Genomic DNA, 17,941 nt, shown 5'->3' with positions numbered 1-17,941 from the left:
AGGTATTTGCTTAGGAATCGGAAACAATATTGGCAATGTTATCATAAAAATGATAAAAAGTAAAATCATTATCATAAAAAGACAAAAATGCGGTCTTGCGGGGGGTTTTCAAATTCTTGAAGATGAACCCCTAGAAAATTTGATAAAAATATCGAAAAAATAAATTTCTCCTAGATTTTAAAGGAATTTGATAGTAAACAGATCTTTACATCGTTTCATGCATTTCGCTTTAATTCTGTTAGTTTTTGGCAATAATATGGTCCTCTCTAAGGTTCATATTGTTAGTCAAAAGCAACATCTTTTAAAAAACCCCTCAATTGTTTACAATAGTTAAATTAAGAATAATCTCTCTAAAAGTTCAAATCATTCTAAATAAATTGTTTTTTGACCTTTGAGGCTATGAACTGATTCTACCAATTGGCACACCTCCGCGATAAGAAAAATCTGTACGAAAATGCCTCGGCTTCGGTAGCTTTGCCTTGATTAGGGCCACAAGTGGCATCGGGACGTCACAAAAGCCTGGCTTATCAGGGAGGCGACCCTTGGGTTCATCATTCGAACCCACCATGAAGATTAGCAAGACGAATCAGCCCTCTGAGAAGTCAGTTCAGTTTTTGAATCGATCGCGTTCGGCAGCTTCTCAGAATGTGGCGCCATTGCATCCTGCAGCAGACAGCCCGCCGGGGCATCCGCAAACAAGCAAGCAAAGGAGCTGGAGGCGGGAGAACTAGAAAGGAGCCGAGTGGAGCCCTGCCAGCATCGGCAGATGTGGTAGTTGTTGGTGGGGGCTCAGCCGGATGCCATACCCTGTATCACCTGGCGCGCCGCGGTGTCAAAGCCGTGCTCCTGGAACGTGCCCAACTGACTGCCGGGACCACCTGGCACACCGCCGGCTTGCTGTGGCGCCTGCGACCCAATGACGTTGATATCCAGCTGCTGGCGAACTCCCGTCGAATGCTCCAACAATTGGAGGAGGAAACTGGCCTAGATCCGGGCTGGATTCAAAACGGAGGCATCTTTATAGCCCACAATGAAACGCGTTTGGATGAGTACCGTCGACTGGCCACAGTGGGCTCTGCTCTAGGGATTGAAAACCAAGTGTTGAGTCCTGAAGAGACACAAAAGCTATTCCCTCTCTTGGATCCCTCGGCTTTTGTGGGGGCACTTTACTCTCCAGGTGATGGTGTCATGGATCCTGCCATGTTGTGCGCGGCCCTCAAAAAGGCAGCCACCAATTTGGGCGCCCAAGTGATCGAACACTGTGGAGTGGAGGATCTTATAGTAGAGCAGACTGCCAGAGGAAAAAAGGTAACTGGAGTGGCCACATCCTTTGGTGATATCAAAACGGAGAAGGTGGTCAATGCCACTGGAGTGTGGGGTCGCGATCTGGTGGCCAAGCACGGCACTCACCTTCCCCTGGTGCCAATGAAACACGCCTATATCGTTTCCGAATCGATTCCTGGAGTTAGGGGCTTACCGAACATCCGAGATCACGATTACTCCACGTATTTCCGCATCCAGGGCGATGCCATCTGCATGGGAGGCTACGAACCGAACCCAATTTTACTGGAGCCGGTTCCCAAGGATTTCCATTTCGGTCTTTACGAACTGGATTGGTCTGTATTCGAAACTCATGTCGAAGGAGCCCAGAAACTTTGCCCCAGTTATGCCAAATACGGAGTTAAAAGCACTGTCTGTGGCCCGGAATCTTTCACTCCCGATCACAAGCCTCTGATGGGTCCCGATCCCAACGTGGATGGACTCTACCACAACTGCGGCTTCAACTCGGCTGGCATGATGTTTGGCGGAGGATGTGGCGAGCAGACGGCTCTCTGGGTCATACAAGGGCAGCCAGATCTACCCATGTTCGGCTTCGACCTTCGAAGATTTACTCCGGAGCAGGGCAAGGCCACCCAGTGGATCAGGGAGAAGTCACACGAGAGCTATGTGAAAAACTACAGCATGGTTTTCAAATACGATCAGCCCCTGGCTGGCCGGGATTTCGAAAAGGATCCGCTGCACGATGAAATGATCAAGGCTGGAGCTATGATGGAGGAGAAACAAGGTTGGGAGCGCCCTGGTTTCTTCCTGCCCTCCGGTGCCACAAAAGCTGTGGTGCAACCCTACGACTGGTATGGCAGTTATGGGCACAAGAGGAACGAGGATAGCGAGTATGAGAAAGTTTTGGAAGGAGATCTTCACTATAGCCGTTTTTCGGAGCATCACGATCTGGTAAGGTCTGGATTTTCGGCACTGCAATGAAGGTTATCAATATTTTGTTATTTATTCAAAACAGATTGGATCAGAGGCACTGGCCTGCCGTAATAATGCTGTGGTCTTCAACATGAGCTATTTCGCAAAGATTCTACTGGATGGTCCCCAAGCTCAGGAGGCAGCGGATTGGCTCTTCTCGGCTAATACAAATCGTGATCCAAGCAAGTGAGTTCTAATTGTGGTATATCTCTTTATCTATTATTTGAAAAGAGAGATTTACTTAAAAAACTATTACTATACGTGTTCGGCAATTATTGCGATAAACTAAAAAAGTCATTCAAGTGCAAGATAACGTTATCAGAGGTAGACATATGACAACCTTTGATAAAGATCGGCTTTTAACTTTTGACAACCTGTTCGATTCAAGTGCCAGACAATAACTATAAGAAACCGAAATTAACTGCCGAAAGCTTATAAATTTTTATTTTAGGAACTATCGATTAATAATCTAGAGGAATTTATAATTAAACCAAAATATCTGTTACTTCATTATCTTCTAGAACTGTTTATACTTGCGCTCTCAACGATGCCGGCGGTGTGGAGGCGGATGTGACCATTTCTCGTCTGTTGCCTGGCTCCGGCAAAGTCCACGATCCCAAGATCAGGGATCAGGGATTTTACATTGTGGCAGGTGGAGCCTCAGCCTTTTATACATATAGTGCCCTGCAAGCTGAGATCCGTAGAAAAGGCTTCGATGCCAAACTTAAGGATCTGACAGCCCAATTAGGAGTTATTTCCATTCAGGGACCCAACAGCCGCAAGATATTGGAACCCCTGCTAGACTGTAGTCTCGCCGATGATAAACTACCTCCAAACAGTACATGTTTGGCTAAATTTGGTGGTGTGGACCTCCGCCTGCTGCGGGTGAGCTTCGTGGGCGAACTGGGCTACGAACTCCACGTGCCCAAGAAGGATTGTGCGGCCGTCTATCAAAACTTGATGAAGGCAGGAGCTGGTCAGGACTTGCGCAATGCCGGCTATCGATCGCTGTACTCCCTGAGCAGTGAGAAAGGCTATCATCTGTGGAGCTTCGATCTTCGACCTGATGATACTCCGCTAGAGGCGGGCTTGGGATTCACGTGCCGTAAAAACGGCGACTATCGCGGAAAGGCAGCCATCGACAGGCAAAGAGCTGAAGGAGTTAAGAAGCGCCTGGTCTACTTAACACTCCAGGATCAAGTCCCCATTTGGGGTCTGGAAGGCGTCTATCGCAATGGCCAGCCAGTTGGCATCTTGCGACGAGCTGAGTATGCCTACACTCTAGGGAAATCCCTCGGTCAGGCCTACATTGCCCGGCCAGATGGGCAGATCATCGATACTGATTATATTAAGAGCGGGGAATACGAGGTGGACATATTGGGTCGGAGATACCGTGCCGACTGCCACTTGCGCAGCCCATTCGATCCGACGGGCCAACGGGTTCTCGGTAACTATGCTTCGGAGTCCAAACCCAATAAATAAAGACATGATCCTTTCGCTTCCAAGAACTCGTTTTCTTTCCGAAGGGAATCTCCTTTCTTCGCTGTACTTTTTTCCACTTTTCGAAGTGAAGTGCTTGCCATAAAGGATCGTAAATTACTTTCCCCGCTGACAGAGGTTCGGAGAAAGGTCGCCAGACAGTCTGGCCAGACTGCGATGCGGTTGCGGTTAACGACTCAATTAATTTTTGTGTCCAACTATTATGACATAATTCCTCTTGAGATTCCTCGAAGGCCAGACGTAATTCTAGAGCTCTCGGCCCTGCCCGGCCAGACAAACAGTCGCCTCTGGAGTGGTTTTTCATTTTGCAGATGCAACTTTAGTCAAATACGTTCTTGAGGTAATACTTTCAGCTTAAATATTAGTAAAAAAGTAATTGGCCTAAGCTCCAATGGTTACTGTGGAGGCAGTGTTGGAAGGACTATCGAAGTGGGCGGCCACCAGCTCCTCCAGCGTCACATCGAACTTGAAGATAGGTCGCAGATCGTTGTTCAATCGGCATACTACTCCGGCGGAGCCAATGTTCCAGTTCCAGCAGCTCATGGCGCAGTTAAGAGCCTCCAAATCGCCTTTCATGGAGACAATGTTCTATGGGAGAAGTAATTAGTAAAATCTGGACATTGTGTTGCTCAAAAATGTTACTTACCATGGCTACTGTGTAATCAATGGAGTTTATCTCCTCGCCTTTAATGATCACCAGCTGGGTTTCGCCATTTTGATGATTTAGGAAGCGAACTACCTTCTCTTTTAGATATTCCGCGGATGCATAGTCCAGTTTTTGTTTTACATCCACCAGACACACCTCATGACCATTTATCTAAAGCCATAAAAAAGGTAAAGTTTACGATTTTTAAAAATAGTAATCCCTTTTTATTTACCTTTTCCAGTGTTATGTCCACATGTGGGCGGGCACTGCTATAGAGTATATAAACCAGATTAGCTGCTATACCACAAAGAATTCCGTACTCCAAACTCCAGAACACACAAGTAAAATAAGTGACAGTAAAAGGAAGAAGATCCTTCTCTGAAATAACACAAATAAACCCATTAAACCAGAGTAACATTTTTTAAATCTTCGTCACTTACTTTTCGACTTCCACATATCTCTGACCTTGTGCAGTTCCACCAAGGATATCATGGCAGCTATGATAATGGCAGCCAACGTGCATTTCGGTATATAGTAGAAGGTCTGAGTGAGGAAAGCTAGAGCCATGAGAACCAGAGCTCCAGTGACAGCTCCACCGAGTGGGGTCTTAACACCACTGGCATTATTTACAGCGGTACGGGTAAAGGATCCAGTTACCGGCATGGAGAGCACAAAGCTGCCCATAATATTACACATGCCAAGAGCTACCATCTCCTGCGAGGCATCGACTATTTTTCCTTTTGCTAAAAACGAAATAATAATAAATTAGTAAGCCAATCAACAATTTAAAAATGTAAACTTACAAAAGGCCTTGGAAATTGCAACGATTTCCAAGATTGAGATCAAGGGAATGGACCCCAATGAGGCTCCTACTGTGCTGATCATTTCACCAAAGGACACATACTCGCCGTCCACCGTAGTGCTAAAGGGGGGCAGACGGAATGGCGGTACTCCGGCCGTAATATTTCCAGTTACCCTAAAAGGCTGATTTCCATCACGACTAAGAATGTATGCCAGGAAGGTGCCGAATATCACAGCAAGCGCATTACGGGAAAGGGCCAGGTACTTCCAGAAAATGCGGTTTCCCCACCTGATGTCCTTGACGCGCTGTAATTAAATGATTATTTAAATTAAAATGATAATGAATATAGATTACAAAGTATTTTGAAATATTCACATGCAACCTAATGCTAGAAATTTCTACTTGATAAGAATCATTCATTCACAACAAGTTTAGGTAACAGTCCAACATATTAATGAAATGGAATGTTGATTGTTTTCAATTGAAATATTATTAAATTGTCAAATTTTTATTTTCTGCCAATTCTTACCGTCATCAGCAGCAGAAACACAAGGGAGAACACACCCAGCAGGGCATCCCACAGCCTAATTGAAGTCAAGTGGGTGAAGAAGTTCTTCCAAGCGGGTAGCAAATCATTTGAAGGACCTGTCGGCAGCAGGTAGAATATGGAATGAGTAATGAGAATTTGAACAAAAACTGCATACTCACTGGAAAGACCCACAATGTTGTTAATCTGAGCACTGCCAATGGTGGTGGCCGCCGCCATGGTGAACCCGGTGATCACAGGAATAGATATAAACCGCACCAGTACTCCCATGTTTAGGAGGCCCAAAACCAAAACTATGCAACCAGCCAGGAAGCACAAGAGAACCGCATAGTCTGGATTAATAGTGGCATACTGGTTGACCATTAGAGCCATGATAGCAGTGGTGGCTAAGGAAGAAAGTATTATTTTAGACATACTCCTTAAGAGACCACTTTTCGTACTCACCAATTGTGACATCTTTGCAGGAACCAAAAACTATGTAGGTAAAGCAGCCCATAAAGGCTGAGTAGAGCCCATATTGTGGCTCCAATCCAGCCACGATTCCGTAGGCTATGGCTTGCGGTATGGTGGTCAGTCCAACGGTGAATCCGGCTATGAAGTCCTGCATGATGTACTCCACCCGGTAGCGGGGTAGCCATTTAAGGATGGGGAACTTGTTGGTCACGGTCGCGGGGCGGCACAGCTTTCGGCCCCCATCCCTGATAAGCGTTCCCAAATTCGGCAACTGCTCCCGGTAGAGATTGTCTGAAGGTTCGAAACATAAACTGTGAAATAACTTATTCGTCCATTGAGATAACCCCTCCTGTGCGGTCTAATCTTCCCTGGCAGCAGCAACATTTTGGGGACATCTGTCGATCTGTCGTGTTTATTGGCATTGGCCTGGTCAGCCTATCGTTTACAAGTGCTCGGACTACCCCACAATGATAAGAGCCAATCAGATACTCTTTTATGAATTGGCACGTATTTTATATGGGCATCCACTCGATCCGATAATTGCACTCTTTCCAATAGCGGCAAGATTTATGTGCAATCAAGTAACCCTGAACGGGTAACAGCCGGAAAAACCCCCATCTTTTGTTACTCACCCTCGTCGGCTCGCATCGTGGATGCTTTTCAAGTTCCGAGCTTGATCAGAATCAAAATGCTGAGAACCTGAGAATTATAGGCGGTATAATAATGGGAGCGACTATAATGAAAGCGTCCGATCAGTGTGTCGCTCCAGACGCTACTGCCGCTCCGGTCTCCGCCGACTAACTGCGATAGCGTCGTCCAGCTCTCGGCTTGGAGTGGCTATATACGAATGTATAAGCATGTTTGCCATATAGCCATATAAGATTTACAAGAGCAGGTACCGGCTTATCTTGTTAGCCATGTTAGCCATCGTCAATCAACGATTACAAAGATATTTCATACGTTTTCTTCTTCAGGACAAAGGCACTAAAGGCAGCTGCCGTAGTAGGTGACGAAATTTTTTAACGAAATAAGACTACATAGAAATAAGTTTATTATTCAAATTTTATAAATGAAATAAAATAATTGATTTTATCCGTTAATCACAAAATGTTCAAATAAAATTATATTTTAAAACAATATGAATAATAATAATGAATAATAAAATGTATAAACTGAAGTATTAAACGTATAAATCTTGTATAATAGTAAAAAGTATAAATGTGTTTTAAAATTGGTAAGAGCATTCGGTACCAGACTTTTTCCTCTCATTAAAAAGTTGGTTTTGTAAAAAAAAAACTTAAATAAATAGAGACAGTCAATATTTATAGAACTTTGCTACTGCCCGGTGCTTTCCCAGATCTTAACTTCGTGATTATTCTGCAACGATCCGCTAACAATTAAATTGGCCGTTGGATGACAATCGGTGCAGAGCACTTTGTCACCCTTGGTGTCCACCTTCTGGACGAGCTCCTTGTTTTGTAAGTTCCAGATACATAACGACATATCTTCGCTTCCCGAGACTATCCATGTGCCTGATGTGACGGAGAAATTGGAAGTCAAGCATAAGGTCTCGTTCTTGTGGCCACGATAAGAACGGAGGCATTTTGGTTTCTGAAAATTCCACAGCTTCAGTGTGTTGTTCATAGTGGAACTCAGAACGTACTTTCCATTCGGGGCAAATCTCACATGTCCCACCGGCGTGTTGTCGTCGTCGATGAGCGTCTTCAATACCTGGCAGGTGGTAGAATCCCAAATGCGCACAAGGCCATCGAAGCTACTGGTCACAAAGAGGCTTCCGTCACGGTTAAAGTCCACCGAGCTGATCGGATCCAAGTGGGCTTGTACTGTCTTCAGTGTCCTGCCTGTGCGTATGTCCCACAATCGCACGGTTTCATCAAAACTAGTAGAGGCCAGCAATTTTCCCTGAGGATGGAAGCGACACGCAAATGTAAATCCATCATGTCCCTTCAAAGTCGACTGGCAACGTCCACTGCGCACATCCCACAACCTAACAGTTTTATCGTCGCTGCAGCTGGCCAGCATATCTCCAGCTGGCTCCCAGGTCACATCATTAATTCCATGATCGTGCCCAGTCATCGATTGGATCAAAGAAGCGGTTTCCAGGTCCCATTGCTTGAGAGACCAGTCCGCCGAAGCGCTAGCAACGTACTTGCCTTCCGGACTAAATTTTACAGAAGTAACACCAGCCGTGTGTCCGGGTAGAGAGTGCTTCAGGGCGTATTCCGGGGACATTGGCTGCGTTTTAGAGGGAAGTGAGGTTATGGATGGTGGGGTAGGGATTTTGAAGGGATTATCATCGGTTGAATCGGGGCAACATGGCGATTCTGATTTTTCTGGATCAATAAGTTCAGCAGGAGGCTCTTTCATTATTTCCAATGAGTAATCTGGACTATTAGAAGACATTTCAAAAATACCTGTAAAAAAACCATAAGATTCGAAGAAGGCCTAATTGTGCATATCCTTTACCTTAATCTATAACTAATAATAGCTAAAAATTCAGTAAACTTTATTATTTTCTTATTTTTTGTTTTTACAATTCTACAATTTTTTGTGCTACAACTTCTACAACTACCAGTGTTGTGCAGTCCTAAAGAAAGAAAAAGTCTTTCAATACTACTTCGAATTGGAACACAAAATTATAACCATCTGTTGAAGCCATTTTTATTTAGAGTAAATTATCTTGCCAAGTTAAATAAAAAAAAAATGAATGAGTACAAAGCTAAAATGTGTAGAAAATCTACAAAATTGCTGAGATTACCGGCTTTACAATTCATTAGAAACTTTTTTATTACAACAATATTTGCAGAAAATATACTACAGATGGCAATTATATTTCTTTCTTCGTAGTTCAACAAGCAAGTAATTGTTTGTTTGCTCAGACAGGGGCATAAAAATCAGACTGAGAATGAAAAGCACACAAGAGAAATTAATTTGCAATTTGAGTAAATATTTGGCGACAGAACGGTCTATTTGCACAGCCTGCGAGCTATGTTGCCCAGACTTGCTAACAGAACATTACACAAACGGCCGATGGTGTGCCGCAATTTGTCACCTAATTATTTGCTGACGGTGCTAATCTTCATTCACATTCCCAAAACTAACATAAGAAAAAAAGATAATAAAGTCAGTGAACTTCTTGTCACTGGATATTTGCATATCGCTCCAAAGTCGGTAATTTTATCGGCCAAGCTTAATTTTCTCATGGATGGTGTGGCTATTTTTTTTTATTTGCTTTTAGATAAATTTTCAAAACACACTTTTCCGTTACCTTCTTTTTTGAATTTAAAAGTTTATCGATAAGTAAGGATACTTCGATAAATTAGAAGGCAGCTCTGCAACAGTTGTCATTCATTATTTCTCCAAAGTTGGCAGCGCTCTCGGAAGCGTCCAAAAATTAGCGCGAAGGAGGACATATATATACTAAAAATCTCAATATTAACAAGATGGACAGTAAACATAAAGTCGAGGTACACAAGCGGGAAATGCGATCTTTTCTGATGGCCCGCGACCCTTCAATCGATCGACGCTTCCGGCCGCGACCCAACAAAAAGCTACGCCTCTTTGATGACATCCAGGAATCGGAGGATGACAGCTTCTCGGAGTACTCAGATACCGAGTCCGACTATACTCCCAATGCCGCCTCGACAGCAACAAGCACAGGCGACAGCACTAGCACTGAAACAGGACCCCAAGTATTCCTCCGCCTGCGACCCGTTACGGATCCCTCCAAAGCCTACACAATCTCGGATGACGGCAGTGTGCTCATCACGAGTTGCAAAATAGACTCGACCAGCAACAATGTTAACCGAATGGAAAAACACTTTAGCTTCAGTTCCATCTTCGACAGCTGTGTGGGCCAGCGAGATATATATGATATATGTGTGGGTCCCAAAATCTTAGAAGAGGAATGCGTCACTATTATGACATACGGCACTTCAGGATCGGGCAAAACGTTTACACTACTCGGTAAGGTACTCTCTCACTATTTACCGGATCAATCCATAATATTTTAACTCTTTCCCAGGCGACGATGTCCGTGCTGGAATCATTCCCCGAGCACTGGAGAACATTTTCACAATCTACAAAGAGAATTTGTATCACGCTCCGAAACTGAAACTAGTCAATGGTTGCATTACTTTCCTGCAGGATGATGCCACTTTGAATGAAATACAGGTCCGAAAAAAGCTGTTGCAACTGTGCCCCGACATTACTGCCCACCACAAGCGACTAAAGCAAGTGATCGATGGTGACCATAATTTTGAGGTGAAGGCCTCTCCCGACACTTCGGTGATGGTGTGGGTGTCCTTTGTAGAGATCTACAATGAGTTGGTGCATGACTTGTTGGCCATACCGCCCCGGCAGGAAAAGCTTGGCGAGGTGCCGCGTAAAAACCTGAAGATTGTGTGTAATAAGGGGCTAGTATTCGTGAAGGGGCTGACCAGCGTGTTTGTGAAAACTAGCGAGGAAGCTCTGCAGCTTCTTCGACTTGGCCAGCAACGCTCCACATATGCCTCGACATCAGTAAACGCAAATTCCAGTCGATCGCACTGTGTTTTCACGGTTGATATACTCAAATACGATCGTTCTGGCATGACCACCCAAAGCTCCTACAGATTCTGCGATTTAGCGGGCTCCGAGCGGGTAATAAACACTGGGACCACGGGTTTGCGCCTAAAAGAGGCCAAAAACATAAACACTTCACTAATGGTCCTCGGCAGGTGTCTGGATGCGGCCAGTACGTCCCACAAAAAGAAAAATAACGACGTTATACCATACCGCGATTCCAAGCTCACCATGCTGCTGCAGGCGGCATTGCTGGGCAAAGAGAAGCTGGCTATGATTGTTACGGTCACTCCGGTAGACAAATATTACGAGGAAAACCTGAACGTCTTGAATTTTGCCTCCATTGCTAAGAATATTATATTTAAGGAGCCGGTAATTAAACAGCATAGAACCAGTTTTTGCGGCTTCATGGAGTTTTCAAAAATGGAGCCTGGCGATGAATACAAAAAGCAGCTTGAAGAAGAAAATGTCAGGTATGGAAATTCTCTGTCCAAATCATAAATATTTGTTGTATTTATAAACCCTTTTTCTTAAAAGCTTGACATTGGAGATCGAGCGCCTGAAATTCGATCATGTTCTGCAAATGCAATTGCTGGAGGAGAAGCTGCGCAAGGAACTCACCGATACATACCAGGAGATTATCAAGGACACAAAGAAACAACTAGTAGAGGAATGTGAAAAGAAGCTACTAATTGCAAACAGGGAATGGGAATTTAAGGTTCTTAGAACTCGAAAATATTTTTGATAAATTTTTTAATCCGTTTCTGTTTTTAAATGTTTGTAGCTTGCATCGCAAAAGCGCCGATACGAAGAAGATATAGAAGACCTCAAGGATGAGATAGAGGATCTAAAGAATCCTTCTCCATCGGACTGTGAAAGTGTAGATGAGGCCGAAGAGTCGAAATCCCCCATCGAAATAGTCGATGATGATTAATAGTTTTAAAATCTTAGTTCTTTCTTTAATTAAGTGTTAAGTTTTTGTGGAGTTTTTTGCCTATCTTTAGTGTTATGAAATATTTTATCTGTTTGTACCGAATGCAAAATTTTTTAATAAACGTGTCATTTATAAGTTAAATGATAATTTAATTTTTAATCCTTTCCAGATGATTTCAAGAAGGAAAATTATAGTAGAAGCAGTGACAAGTACTCCATAAGCCAACCATACCCACTGAAGATCGTCCAGACGCAAGATGGCTTTTTGTTGTGTATATTGGGCAACAGGATCATCTATTCCAGCCAACCCTGCTTCTGTCATGTCATAGTGGTGCATTCCCACCCAGTACTGGTACAATCCGTTCGCCCTCACCTCTAGAATCAGTTTGCTTACGGGCTCTATAAACCAGGAAGCACCTGGCCACTGGAAAGACATGAGAGCTAGAGACCACATACAAGCCTCCATTGAGTATATAAACAGCTCCCGGCTGAAGCGCTTTTGCTGTTCACTAAACAGAGTCCAATGAAGACGCGAGGCAAAGTAAGCGCTGCTGGAATTTCCGCTGCTCCTCACCTCATGGTACTCGCTTACATTCAGCACCAGAAGGTTAAGATGCATATCGATAACAGTGTGAAGATCCTCCTCGGTTGTAACCAATGGTAGTCTGGTCCTCTGGAGATCGGCAAAGCTTCGGGCCTGGAACTGCCTTGGCGGGTGAGCCATCATGGTTTCCAGAGCCGCCTCGAAAATGCTGCTCACATTTAAGCCCACGATGCCCAACATCAAATAGATCCACCTATTACTTGCTGGACAAGGTAACCTGAAGGATTGACCCAGAATTCCTAGTAGGGCTCTGTCATTCAGGAGAAAGTCCTCCAAGTGGACGGCTTCGCCGTTCAGCCTCTGGAGGAGACATAACACCAATCCGTAGGCGTAAGCAATACTCACAGCCAGGAGAATATTATAAGGGCTGTTTATATACCGGTATATGTCCCGCAGGGGTATCGGTTGGGCCATAGGAATCATTAGGCAAATATGAGTCATCTCAAGAGGATAACTACTGCGGTGTAGCTGGTCTCCATTTTCCTGCATTGAAATGCTGGCTGAAACGTCAATACCCAACTTATCGCCTAGTTCTCGTAGAGTACTTGAACGCAGAAATCGTCCTGGGGTAACTGCAGGAGCTAGCTTCAGAGTGGCATTTAGCTTCCAGGCTAATACGTACATAAAACGCCCCACGGAACCGGCTAGTATCTGTTTGCCACTGCGTCTATCTTTATAGAGAATAGACCTAGGGAGCCATTGGTCGGGCATCACAATCAATGGATGTCCTTGCATGTTTGGAAAAGTTGAAGGAAATATTGGTGAAGCTCCAAGAAGAATACGCTCCATTCTAAATCGAGGGTAGGGCTGATATTGGTAAAAGTACGTAGTCTCTTCTCCAGCTATGAGTCCAACAACTTTTAAAATTCTTAAATCGTAGCATTTTTTTAGTAGGAGTTCCATTCTGCTCTGATTTGAGAAGGTGTTTGCACTATAAAGTATTATTTTATCATCGCAAAAGTGCTCTAAAGATTTAAATAGATTTTGAAGATTGTCCAAATCTTTTTTCTCTTCATGTCCTTGGAAACAAAGGAGATGAAGTGGTCGGGAAATGTTTGTATTCCGAGGGCTATCATCAGTAACCGCTTGGATAATCACCGGGATTGTTAAAGATTTAAAAATTTCGGTTAGTAGGCTATCCGGACAATAGGTATTACGGATTATTAACACAGAAATTTCAGATTCCATAACACCTCTTTCTATGAAATTAGCAAGAGGACATCCAAGCACGAAGGGAGTCCAAATAATTAGTACATTTAATGTAATCCACATGCTGTTTCAAACTCAAGGACTCTATACTGATACCACCATTTATTTATATAGATTTCGAATTTCCACAAGTCACTCATTCATAAAAAAACATGCGTGGGTTTTACACGCCCCCGATGATATGGCAAAAGTCCAAAAGAAGTTTCTTTTTGTGGTATGCATATCTCAAAATATGTAATCTTTGTTAGTTTGTTACAATTGCTAAGTTGCTAAATAGTTAATGTGTGTTTGTTCGTCACATCTAAGCGACGACCATTACATTTCAGTTTTTTTACAATTATTTGTCCGTTTCCTGCTGCAAATAAATATTACAAATAGGTAATAAAATAAATAGATATTCATGTGTCTTAATTATATGTGTTTTGTTTGTATATATAGTATGTGTATGTCTGCTTTCTCTAGGTACTTAAGTCACGGTGAATGATGAACATATTGCCAATTATAATTATCAATTATTACGGTTGCCAATTGCGTTACATCTGAGAGAGCGAAAAAGAGAGCTGATTGCGCTTAAGAGGGGAAGGGAGATTCATAGTTTGAGGTTCAAAAAGAAGTACATCATGGAGATCGCCTGTATAACTTAGGAAGAGTTTTAGCCTAAACAATTGTTAATTTGCACTAAACGGAATGTTAAATACACAGAATGTCACAAGATTCATCTACTAACAAGATTATTCGGAAGGAACAACAAAATAAATAGAATCAAAGTACTCAGATAACGCTGCTTAGATTTGAACTGGAAACTGGTCCAGTGTTGTTTTTCTGTGGAGTGGATGTCGGCGTCGTGGACATGATTAGCCCATTGACCGATCCACCATCGAGCAGTTGGAGCAGCCTGTGCCTTGTGCGTTTATCATTGATAAAAATGCACTGAATCAGGCTGGTCAACTGCTTTGCGGAATATTCGTCGCTTTGTCGTTGCTGCTCGATCCATTGCTCGAACTGTTCGGGCGCAAAGTAGTATGTTTTAATAAACACGTCTACATAAGACCGATGCTGCGGGTACTTCTGGTTTGATATCAGTTCCAGGAAAGACATAAAGTTAGCAAAATCCAGTTGCATAAGAGCTCGCCCTCCCGCGGAGCATTTCTTCACGTTGGAGAATCTACGGAAATCAAACTATAACACATTTTTTTATCTAGAAATTGATAACTTACCCCTCAACCAACAGGTGCGTGGCAACATGGGCCATTGAATTCCACACATGCTTGCTGGGTACAGGTACCTCTTTCGCGATCTCCTCCAAACACATGGCAAAGCTCTGAATGTTCTGAAAATATTGTTAAACATTGGTTAGCCCTGAACTGGATGAAAGGAAAATACACCTACCCTATTCAACACATCGCTGTAGCTGCTGTGCTGATGTATCACATGATTCACATCCCATTTCACCTTGGCCATTTGTGACAGAATTGCCGACAAATCGATTACACGAGAGGTAACGCAGGTGTAAACGGGTTTTGCCAGATCCAACATGTAATCACTGTACTCGAGATAACTGGAAAGTATGGGACGTTCAGAGACAGGCAACAGGTGGTTGAGATAGTGTTGCAATATTTGGAACTGCTGCAGCATGCTGCGTCCAGCTTCAACGGCCACGATTCGTTGTGACAGGCCGTAGAGTGTATCTGGATTAACCAATTCATTGTTGGCCTAAATTAAAAATTTTTTGGATAAAAACATAGTTAAAAAAGATTAGTAAAAAGATAATTTACCAGCGATGAAAAGTTTAGAGGCCACAATTTGATTTGGGGCAGGACGTTCGTCTCCACAGTTTGTAATCGCATTTCCAGACTTCGTGTATACAAATTATCCGTCGCCACTAGCTACAAAAGGTTAATTTTTAGTAATTTTATTACAAAATTAGTTGGGGATACTTACTGCGTCTTTGCCAAAGATCTCATGCACCGCATAAACATAGAAGTCAATCAGCTCCAGCATGCAGGACACAATCTTGGGAGAAATACAATGCAACAGTTTGCACATTTGAAGGTAGCGACCGATACAACGTAGAACATTCAGGGCTGTGTTGTTTACCAACAATTGACTGAAAATACATAAAAATTGATTAAAGAATCATTAGGGCAAAAGAAATAATCATCGTACTTGCTGGCATCGTCGAATTCTTTGCTCTGCAGACTTTTCTGCTCGTCGTCGCTTTCCTCGCTGAAATAGCAAGAAGCCTCGTCAACAATGCCGGATAAGATGTCCTCCTCCAACATTGCAGCATCCAGTCCTCCGTCAAAGGGCGAACTCTTCTCGGAGAATCTGAGGAAATAGCCATAGGAACCGTAAATAGAACTGCCACCATCCTGGGAATGAACGGAGACTAACTCGTCGCAGTTGTTATTGCTAATGGGAGAGTTGTTAGAAGAGGGCAGCAAGGCTGTTGTTGGTGATTTGTGTCGCCTCAGAGTGTGGCGAACAGTTCGAAATTCCTGCCATAAAAATAAGGTATTAAAGTAAACTGCTTTAACAGCTTATTAAAAATACACACAGGCAGTTGAAGGATGTGCGAAAACGAATCGACTGGCGTCCAGGACTCGTTGTCTAGGAATAGGCAGATTTCCTCCACACAGGAAATGTGATAGGTCCGGAAAAACTCCTCGCTTTGATGTTGCATCGTTTCAATCAGTTTATCCGATTGCTCGCCGCAGAACTCCAGGCCCACCTTCTTAAGTCGCTGCACCACGGACAGCAGCTGTATAAACTGGTCGTACTTGAGCGCCTTTAGCTTGGCCGACTGCAGGAATAGGCACACTTTGGTCAGAATGTCATTCCAAACACGCGATTGGCCCTTTTTTAGTTTCTGCTGAATATAAACGTCTGGGGAATCCTCTACATCGTGCCCATAAAGCTTATAGTTATTGTGCCACATAACAACCTGATAATAGGAGGCCAAAATGGTCCAAAAAGTTTTGCACAGGCTGATGAGGCAAGGCAAAAGCTTTTCCACGGCTAGCTGCTCGCATAGTTGTTCGTACAACGGCTTCGCCTGATCATCCTGGCAGGGATCACTGTATCCACGAAGCACGGAATTCACCGAAGAGTGAATTGCCGAGATATAGTTTATGTGCAGTTGATCCATGGCCATAAGGGATTTGTTGGCTAGCTTATAGGCCTCTTGAAGCTTCGCATATTTGCGTGCGTCGAAACTCAGGACCATTTCGTTGAGAACAGTATCCAATTGGAACTCCATCAGCAGCATAGTCTCCTGAAGTTTTTTCGATAGCGATTGTACACAGTTAAACTGCATATAAGCCTCAGCGGAGCTTTTACACTGCAGTAGTAGACCAATAGCTGCGCTATAATTGTGATCCGCCAAGAGTTTCTGGACCTCCACATCGGTAGTGCGCTTAAAAATAAAATAATACATAAAATAAATGTGTAAGAAAAAAAACATTAATTTACCAGCGTCTTAATAGCCACCAGAGTGTCCAACACCTCCTTGAGCACCTCCCGCTTGCGATAGCTGGCCAAGATCTCCAGACTGGTGGTAGTGAGGTTGGTTCGTGCAAAATTCAAGTAGGATCTAGCTTTCTGGCACGTCCACAGCGACTCCTCCAGCCTCTTCTGGGTTTCATTGATTGACGCAAACTCTGTGCTGCACGCATTCCGTTGCTCCAGGATGTTTTGCAGCACCTGCTTAGTTAAAACCTTTTGCTGAGTGCGCAGTTGTGCAATGGTGACTTCGATCAGCTCGTTGTCTATGCCGTCGTTGAGCACTTTCTGTTGGGCATTATGAAATGAGGCGGTTAATGTCACGGGTCGCTAGACGTAAAGCAAGTTTACCTTGAGCTCGTATAATTGCGGATTGCTGTCGGGGCTGTAATAGCATTGGTCAATACCCTCCAGGATCTCCTGGTCCGATTTTTGTGCGTTACTTTGTGTGTCCCCTGCGGCCGCGGTTTCCCCATCCGTGGTATCCGGCTCCTGGCTGGGCGATGTATCCGCCGTCACCGTCTGGATGAAGTAATCCGAAAAGCCCATTGCAGGAATTTTCATTTGTCGATTCGTCTATGTGTGTGCGTGAGTGTTTCCAGTTATTGTTTGGTGGGAGGAACGAGACAAGGTTGGTGGTTAGATCGTTAAGTTCCCTAACGATGCGGCGAAATATTACCTGTTTGTGCAGCAAATCCATGAATTTGCTCTTGAATTCATCCATTTTGGCCTTGGAGTTCTGCATCTTGCAGCCATGTAGAAATTGCACAAAAAACAAAAACTTGTCCCCCACTCCCGCACTCCAAACAATCCCAATGTGACCAAGCTCCAATCCGCTGAAAATGCAGACACTTAGCACCTTCAGAAGGGGACGTTAATCTTTGTTTATCATTTCAACAAATATAATTA

The 17,941-nt window shown here is 43.7% G+C and overlaps 6 protein-coding genes across 9 annotated transcripts; 2 read left to right on the top strand and 4 right to left on the bottom strand.

Annotated features, from left to right (window-relative positions):
- Window positions 1-585: 585 nt before the first annotated feature.
- Sardh (Sarcosine dehydrogenase) lies at window positions 586-3,761 on the top strand. The gene is made up of 3 exons (XM_017238817.3): window positions 586-2,232; window positions 2,297-2,439; window positions 2,775-3,761. The coding sequence occupies exons 1-3, from the start codon at window positions 646-648 to the stop codon at window positions 3,733-3,735; spliced, it is 2,691 nt and encodes an 896-aa protein (XP_017094306.2). The 5' UTR covers window positions 586-645; the 3' UTR covers window positions 3,736-3,761.
- Window positions 3,762-4,039: 278 nt separating this feature from the next.
- Window positions 4,040-7,003, bottom strand: LOC108123580 (sodium-independent sulfate anion transporter). Its single transcript, XM_017238818.3, has 9 exons — window positions 6,834-7,003; window positions 6,193-6,492; window positions 5,910-6,134; window positions 5,731-5,846; window positions 5,203-5,506; window positions 4,840-5,142; window positions 4,632-4,777; window positions 4,400-4,570; window positions 4,040-4,341 (listed from the first exon to the last, which is right to left on the bottom strand). Exons 1-9 carry the CDS (start codon window positions 6,847-6,849, stop codon window positions 4,135-4,137), a joined length of 1,788 nt encoding a protein of 595 aa, XP_017094307.2. The 5' UTR covers window positions 6,850-7,003; the 3' UTR covers window positions 4,040-4,134.
- A 302-nt stretch (window positions 7,004-7,305) lies between these two features.
- Window positions 7,306-9,610, bottom strand: LOC108123379 (WD repeat-containing protein 5). Of its 3 annotated transcripts, none has more exons than XM_070278622.1 (2): window positions 9,491-9,610; window positions 7,306-8,636 (listed from the first exon to the last, which is right to left on the bottom strand). In XM_070278622.1, the coding sequence occupies exon 2, from the start codon at window positions 8,623-8,625 to the stop codon at window positions 7,537-7,539; it is 1,089 nt and encodes a 362-aa protein (XP_070134723.1). In that variant the 5' UTR covers window positions 8,626-8,636; window positions 9,491-9,610; the 3' UTR covers window positions 7,306-7,536. The 3 variants fall into 3 exon arrangements, with proteins under 3 accessions (XP_070134723.1, XP_070134722.1, XP_017093991.3); XM_070278621.1 differs by lacking the exon at window positions 9,491-9,610 and adding an exon at window positions 8,981-8,999; XM_017238502.3 differs by lacking the exon at window positions 9,491-9,610 and adding an exon at window positions 8,689-8,828.
- sub (subito) lies at window positions 9,545-11,860 on the top strand. Its single transcript, XM_017238505.3, has 4 exons — window positions 9,545-10,188; window positions 10,247-11,258; window positions 11,323-11,503; window positions 11,570-11,860. Exons 1-4 carry the CDS (start codon window positions 9,666-9,668, stop codon window positions 11,717-11,719), a joined length of 1,866 nt encoding a protein of 621 aa, XP_017093994.2. The 5' UTR covers window positions 9,545-9,665; the 3' UTR covers window positions 11,720-11,860.
- Window positions 11,849-13,636, bottom strand: Ir54a (Ionotropic receptor 54a). The gene has a single exon (XM_017238503.3). The coding sequence runs from the start codon at window positions 13,592-13,594 to the stop codon at window positions 11,849-11,851; it is 1,746 nt and encodes a 581-aa protein (XP_017093992.3). The 5' UTR covers window positions 13,595-13,636.
- Vps50 (vacuolar protein sorting 50) lies at window positions 13,563-17,870 on the bottom strand. 2 transcript variants are annotated; one of them, XM_070278619.1, is made up of 11 exons: window positions 17,712-17,870; window positions 17,384-17,608; window positions 17,003-17,320; window positions 16,089-16,946; window positions 15,926-16,029; window positions 15,698-15,859; window positions 15,473-15,638; window positions 15,307-15,417; window positions 14,921-15,244; window positions 14,749-14,861; window positions 13,563-14,696 (listed from the first exon to the last, which is right to left on the bottom strand). In XM_070278619.1, the coding sequence occupies exons 1-11, from the start codon at window positions 17,775-17,777 to the stop codon at window positions 14,303-14,305; spliced, it is 2,841 nt and encodes a 946-aa protein (XP_070134720.1). In that variant the 5' UTR covers window positions 17,778-17,870; the 3' UTR covers window positions 13,563-14,302. The 2 variants fall into 2 exon arrangements, with proteins under 2 accessions (XP_070134720.1, XP_017094360.2); XM_017238871.3 differs by having other exon boundaries at window positions 15,698-16,029.
- Between the last annotated feature and the right edge of the window lie 71 nt (window positions 17,871-17,941).

This window comes from Drosophila bipectinata, chromosome 2R (genome assembly GCF_030179905.1).
Source record: "Drosophila bipectinata strain 14024-0381.07 chromosome 2R, DbipHiC1v2, whole genome shotgun sequence".
Classification (NCBI taxonomy): domain Eukaryota; kingdom Metazoa; phylum Arthropoda; class Insecta; order Diptera; family Drosophilidae; genus Drosophila; species Drosophila bipectinata.
The sequence above is the reverse complement of the archived record's forward strand: the minus strand, read 5'-3'. Positions and strand labels throughout refer to the sequence as shown.

What these genes read in the sequence shown, in the direction of transcription:
- Sardh (XM_017238817.3), top strand. Translation starts at nt 646, where the DNA reads ATGTGGCGCCATTGCATCCTGCAGCAGACAGCCCGCCGGGGCATCCGC. An exon ending in TTTCGGAGCATCACGATCTG is followed by an intron (nt 2,233 to 2,296) that starts GTAAGGTCTGGA and finishes TATTCAAAACAG; the next exon opens with ATTGGATCAGAGGCACTGGC. An exon ending in ACAAATCGTGATCCAAGCAA is followed by an intron (nt 2,440 to 2,774) that starts GTGAGTTCTAAT and finishes ATTATCTTCTAG; the next exon opens with AACTGTTTATACTTGCGCTC.
- LOC108123580 (XM_017238818.3), bottom strand. An exon ending in CTGCAAAGATGTCACAATTG is followed by an intron (nt 6,135 to 6,192) that starts GTGAGTACGAAA and finishes TTTCTTCCTTAG; the next exon opens with CCACCACTGCTATCATGGCT. An exon ending in TTGATTACACAGTAGCCATG is followed by an intron (nt 4,342 to 4,399) that starts GTAAGTAACATT and finishes CTTCTCCCATAG; the next exon opens with AACATTGTCTCCATGAAAGG.
- sub (XM_017238505.3), top strand. Translation starts at nt 9,666, where the DNA reads ATGGACAGTAAACATAAAGTCGAGGTACACAAGCGGGAAATGCGATCT. An exon ending in CAAAACGTTTACACTACTCG is followed by an intron (nt 10,189 to 10,246) that starts GTAAGGTACTCT and finishes ACTCTTTCCCAG; the next exon opens with GCGACGATGTCCGTGCTGGA. An exon ending in ACAGGGAATGGGAATTTAAG is followed by an intron (nt 11,504 to 11,569) that starts GTTCTTAGAACT and finishes AAATGTTTGTAG; the next exon opens with CTTGCATCGCAAAAGCGCCG.
- Ir54a (XM_017238503.3), bottom strand. Translation starts at nt 13,594, where the DNA reads ATGTGGATTACATTAAATGTACTAATTATTTGGACTCCCTTCGTGCTT.
- Vps50 (XM_017238871.3), bottom strand. Translation starts at nt 17,777, where the DNA reads ATGCAGAACTCCAAGGCCAAAATGGATGAATTCAAGAGCAAATTCATG. An exon ending in TGGATTTGCTGCACAAACAG is followed by an intron (nt 17,609 to 17,711) that starts GTAATATTTCGC and finishes GCACACACATAG; the next exon opens with ACGAATCGACAAATGAAAAT. An exon ending in GAATTCGACGATGCCAGCAA is followed by an intron (nt 15,639 to 15,697) that starts GTACGATGATTA and finishes ATGTATTTTCAG; the next exon opens with TCAATTGTTGGTAAACAACA.